Source organism: Clupea harengus, chromosome 24 (assembly GCF_900700415.2).
Source record: "Clupea harengus chromosome 24, Ch_v2.0.2, whole genome shotgun sequence".
Lineage (NCBI taxonomy): Eukaryota > Metazoa > Chordata > Actinopteri > Clupeiformes > Clupeidae > Clupea > Clupea harengus.
The window spans coordinates 19087518-19093517 of record NC_045175.1 but is presented as its reverse complement, the minus strand read 5'-3'; the positions used below and the strand labels follow the sequence as shown (position 1 = coordinate 19093517).

At 44.2% G+C, this 6000-nt stretch overlaps 1 protein-coding gene across 1 annotated transcript in view; it reads right to left on the bottom strand.

Annotated features, from left to right (window-relative positions):
- Positions 1-6000, bottom strand: part of LOC105903159 (bromodomain-containing protein 4-like) — a 33484-nt gene that overhangs the window by 22378 nt on the left and 5106 nt on the right. The window contains exon 2 of the mRNA XM_042703533.1: positions 1836-2127. Within this exon, the coding sequence (XP_042559467.1) occupies positions 1836-2027 (192 nt within the window). The 5' untranslated portion in view covers positions 2028-2127. The remainder of the gene's footprint in view (positions 1-1835; positions 2128-6000) is intronic.

Below are 6000 nucleotides of genomic sequence, written 5' to 3'. Positions count from 1 at the left end.
CGTCAGACTTTTCTTGTAGTTGGTCACCAGGTTTACACACATCTCAGGAGGGATTTTGGTCCACTCCTCTTTGCAGATCCTCTCCAAATCCTTAAGGTTGCGTTTTCAATGGGAGGGAATGAGGGAATGAGGTTCAAGCCCAATATTTCACGTTACATGGCCCCATCCATAGTCCCCTCGATGCAGTGGAGTCGTCCTGTACCCTTGGCAGAGAAACAGCCCCAAAGCATAATGTTTCCCACTCCATGCTTGACGGTGGGGATGGTGTCATATTCAGCATTCTTCCCCCTCCAAACGCGGCAAGTCGAGTTGATGCCAAAGAGCTTGATTTTGGTCTCATCTGACCACATCCTGTCTCCCAATCCTCCTTAGAATCATTTAAGTGTTCATTGGCAAACTTCAGACGGCCCTGTACATGTGCTTCCTTGAGCAGGGGGACCTTGCGAGTGCTGCAGTACTTCAAACCATTACGGTGTAGTGTGTTGCCAATGGTTTTCTTGGTGACTGTGGTCCCAGCTGCCTTGAGATCATTCACAAGCTCCCCCTGTGTAGTTCTGGGGTTATTCTGCACCTTTCGGATGATCACCGATACCGCACGAGGGGATATCTTGCATGGAGCCCCAGACCTAGAGCGATTGACAGTTGTTTGGTGTTGCTTCCATTAACAAATAATCGCACCAATAGTTGTCTGCTTCTCACCAAGCTGCTTGCCGATGGTTTTGTAACCCATTCCAGCCTTGTGCAGGTCTACAATCTTATCTCTGACGTCCTTGGTCAACTCTTTCGTCTTGCCCATGGTGGTGAGGTTGAAGGTGTGAAGTATGATTCTTTGGACAGGTTTCTTTTATACACGTCACCAGTTGAGATCAGATGTACCTTGTTAGGCCTAATGAGGACTAATCTGTGTGCTTCTTGGGCACATAAATGGTCATTGGGAGCCAGAATTCTTGCTGTTTGCTTGGGGGTTCAAATACTTATTTTCTGCATCAAATACAAATAAAGTCATAAATGTTATAAAATGCAGTTTTCTGGATTTGTTTGTTGATATTCTATTTCTCACTGTTAAAATACACCTACCATTACAATTATAGATCACACATTTCTTTGCAAGTGGCCAAACTTGCGAAATCGGCAGGGGTTCAAATACTTATTTTCCTCACTGTAGATCAGAAATCACAACCACTTGTTACTTGTGTTCCACTCAAAACGCATCAACTGTGCACCTCATCTATAACTTTTGACAGCGATTGAGAGATTTTGAGCGTGGCATGCTGATGCCATCATGCCTGTTGTCTGTGAAATTAAGAACGTTACCACCGTCCCCCTTGTTACAACTGTCCCCGGTCTCCCCTACACTAACATTATAGGCTATCAGACAGCTGCTGACGTTTTCAGAAGATTACACCCTCCTGGTAGAAATAGACCAGTTTGATTGGCTCAGATTACGCCCTCCTGGTAGAAATAGACCAGTTTGATTGGCTCATCGCCATGATGTGTCTGGCGGAGCTCAGCCTGAAGCTTTACGGAGAATGAAACATGACAGGATAGAATCCACCACGCTGTCTAATGATGGTAGGAAGCTGTCGTGACAATTTCGTGACAATTAATCAGATATTAAAATAAGATAAGATATGATATATTTGTTTTGGATAAAACTAATAAATCCAGTTTAAGGATACGTTTTGTAAGAGCATTATGACTGGACATTTGGACATTTTAATTTATCATTTCTTTTTTTTAATCAATTTTACCAGGCAAAAAACGGTAATTTACCGGCTAACAGAATCCCTATAATAATAATCCCTATACTAATACAACACTGAGATCAGACTCACTGGAATGTTGAGTTTGCCTGCGTCTACGGGAGCCTGGAAGGGCCAAGCGAACTGATGCTTCCATAGTGACTTCAGCACCACCTTTAGCAAGTACTGCAGCTGATTGGTCTGCCTGGGGGGGCGGGCCGGGTGGATGGTTTCCAGGATTGGAGCCTTGAGGGAGAGGGGCGTGGTGTCCAGACCATCCCCCATGCTGATTGGCCAGGGGGTGGAGCTGGGCAGGGCGTGGTGAGTCAGTGCGGAACCTTGAGAAGGCTGGGCGGAGTCAGGACTGGACAAGTCATCCTCCTCACTGAAGGGGAAAGAGAAAGAGAGAGAGAGAGAGAGAGAGATGAAGACCGCATATAAGCATAGTCATCAACATCATCATCAACAACAACACACTCTTTTTTGAAGGACAGAGAGGAAGAGTGCATAATAGCCATACACATCATCATCAAAATCACACGCTTCACCGAAGTATCACCATCATCATAATCAATATGATCACCATCATCAATATGATCCCCATCATCATCATCACCATCACCATTATGATCACCATCACGATCATCACCATGACGACCACCAGGGCACTGCTATCTAACCTTGTGGTTTAGACTTTAGACAACCATTTGAGAAACAGACTTCATGTCATTTACACGGATACTTAACCCTAGAAAAGATACTTGACAAGGCGTTTGGGACACCGCACTAATATAAACAGGCCCACAGCAACACAAGGCCTTTTGCATGAACTACAGAATGAGAGAGAGATTTAAAGCCATGCCTGGGAATCCTTCACAGGATTTTTCACATGAAGCATGGGTAGCTTCTACTCATCATGGACATTTTGAAAACAAAAGGCACAAAGACCTCCGGGGGGGGGGGCAGCGAGTCAGAGCCATACGGTGATCTTCTAGTTAACCTAACCTGATCACTGGTACGGTATGTTTGAAGATTTCGGGGTCCCGTAAAAAGAACTAAAAGAAAACCAAACGTGTGCATGAGGTGGTCAGAGTGACTGCTCTCAGTCAGAGTCATTCACAGTGTTTCAAACAGGGGCGTCCTTAAGAATCTCATTCACAGTGTTTCAAACAGAGGCCTCCTTAAGAATCTCATTCACAGTGTTTCAAACAGAGGCCTCCTTAAGAATCTCATTCACAGTGTTTCAAACAGAGGCCTCCTTAAGAATCTCATTCACAGTGTTTCAAACAGAGGCGTCCTTAAAGCAGCATAACGGAACAATTGCTAATCGCTAACGAGATGCTAGCGGCTAAAACTAGCGAAACCTCTTGAAATGTGCTTACTTTGACACTATGACAAACTAGTTAGTCAACAACTGTCCTAACACAGTCAAACATCAAGCAAGTGCAACACAAGACAAAGCAAGAGTGCAAATAAGCTACTTACTAGTTTGGCAGACAGTAGAAACCGGGCGGCTTCAGCCAAACCTACATAACCCAGTAATATGCCTACGGACCCTGCTATGGCAATGGCACGGAAACGATTCTCCATATTAAAAGTAATTGTAGCGCCCCATTTTTTTTAAGCTGTTATTTTAAGGTAAAACTGCTTATCCTAACCCTGAAGTACAATTACTGCATAATGCCACTTTAAGAGTCCTTCACAGTGTTTCAAACAGGGGCGTCCTTAAGAGTCATTGACAGTGTTTCCCCTTACTAGTGACTCACTGATCCTGTGACTGTGGGGGCGTGAGTTTTCTTGCCGTGAGTGGGTAGGTAGGTATGTTCATTGTATGTGTGCTTGTGTCTGTGTGTAAGTGGTACATATACATGTTTGTGTGTGTGGATGTGTTTGATAGTGTACATGACGTTGCGCGTGTGTGTGTGTGTGTGTGTGTGTGTGTGTGTGTGCGCGCCGTTATCTACAGAGAATAACGTGAAAGAGTTCAATTATTGTAAGCGAAACAAGTCTGACACGTTTGGTGTGTATGACATCACACACACACACTCGGAGAAAAAAGAAAAATGGGAACCATCAGAAGCGTGAGTCTGGAGTGTCACTAACCATCATCAGCCAGAGAAGCTGTACTGACCAACAGCGTTTCACACACACACACACACACACACACACACAGAAGCTGTACTGACCAACAGCGTTTCACACACACACACACACACAGAAGCTGTACTGACCAACAGCGTTTCTCACACACACACACTCACATACACGGAGAAGCTGTACTGACAAACAGCGTTTCACACACACACACAGACAGACAGACAGAGAAGCTGTACTGACAAACAGCGTTTCACACACACACACACACACACACACAGACAGACAGAGAAGCTGTACTGACAAAGAGCGTTACACACACACACACACACACACACACACACACACACACACACACACACACACACACACACACACACACACACACACACACACAGAGAGAGAGAAGCTGTACTGACCAACAGCGTTTCTCTACTCTTCAATCTCACACACCACAACTGGGGAAAACAAGCGTCGCATCAGTGCGTTGCAACGCTAACTAGAAAGATTCTGCATTTGATGTAAGTTTGAGCACATTTTAAATGCACTGTGTGGGCATCTCAACAGTGAGGAAACATAGTTTGACTATAGCTTCATGCTAATTGCCTAGTTACTACCACTCTCTGTGGTGTCGTATAGGCCAAATGCAATTCTAGGGTTGTTTCAAATAGGTTTTACATGTAGTTACCACAGATACGCCTACATTTTTCAAATATGAGTTATTGTATTTATGAATATTAAAAAAAATAAAAACATGAAGGACAAGATAACATAATTAAAAAATGTAATCGTTACTCTTTGAATCGTAATCAAATCGAAGCATGAGGCCAGTGAAGACTCACTTCTCACACACACACTCAAACACACACACACACACTCAAACACACACACCATCAACACTCAAGTTTATAGCATTTGTGAGGACATACTTTGCATTCATAACATACTGGTAAATCACACACGTAAGGCATTCCCTTACCAACTAGATCCCTGTGTGAGGGGGTGAAGTATACACACACCGAATTTCTTGACAAACTGCATGCTTGAATGTGTGTGTGTGTGTGTGTGTGTGTGTGTGTCTCTGACTGTTACCTTTGGACCGAGGCTGAATATTTCGTTATTTCCTCCAACAGTGAATCCAACTTCTGAAAATCCAGTAGAGTGCTGGACTCTGAACGCATTTTGTAAACATGAGACGCAGGCATGTCCGAGAGAGAGACAGAGAGAGAGAGACAGAAAGACCAGAGTCAGTGGAACCGAGAGAGAGACAGAGAGAGACAGAGAGAGAGAGAGAGAGAGAGAGACCTTAGTCAGTGGAACCGAGAGAGAGAGAGAGAGAGAGAGAGAGAGGGAGGGAGAGACCAATAGAGTGAGAGAGACAGAGAGTGGGAGAGAGAGGGAGAGAGAGACAGAGGAAAATCTCTCAGTGGAGATCCAGCATGAGAGCCTGAAAGTCTCAACCAGCCCTGCAGCCTCTGCTCACTATCTCCATCCCTCCTCGGACTCCGACAGGCTATGCTGGGGGAGCTGACCTCAGTCCAAGTCTCCACGACGACGAGACCCAGATCCAGACCAAAGCAATGGATACCAGAATAAGACTAAATCAGACGATCAAGGAGAAGCCGGAGAAGATCCACTAATGCAGATCAGTGGCGCAGAAAGAGGCAAAACACCCTGGAATAATGACCAATGAAAATCCATTTGGGAAGTGGAAAACCTAGTTGGTTGTGATCCAGACCAAAGTAATGGACACCAGACAAATCATCTAGAAGATTCTGCGCCTACTCTTCAGTCTCCACAAGAAAACCTTTGGATCTATGTAAATACTTTCACCCGCACGTCCATCCAATCGTCATTCAATTATTTGTCCGTTTCCTTTGTTTCCTTGTTCATTATCATTCTCGGTCTTGAAAAAAAAAAAAAAAAGGTAGAAAGGACAGCTACAGATTGACGGCAAAACAAAAAATATATAAAAAAGAAAACAGACAGATCCACTCGTCAGCTCTGTTGTCGCCTACGTTATTCTCTTCTACTGTGTACCAACAAATACCAAAAACAAAACGTGTAGAAATGCAAATCAACAATTAGAATCAGAAGGCAGAAAGATCGACTCGTCTGTTCTGTGTCTACTGAACTTCCTCTGAAGCATTATTTTAAAACACCC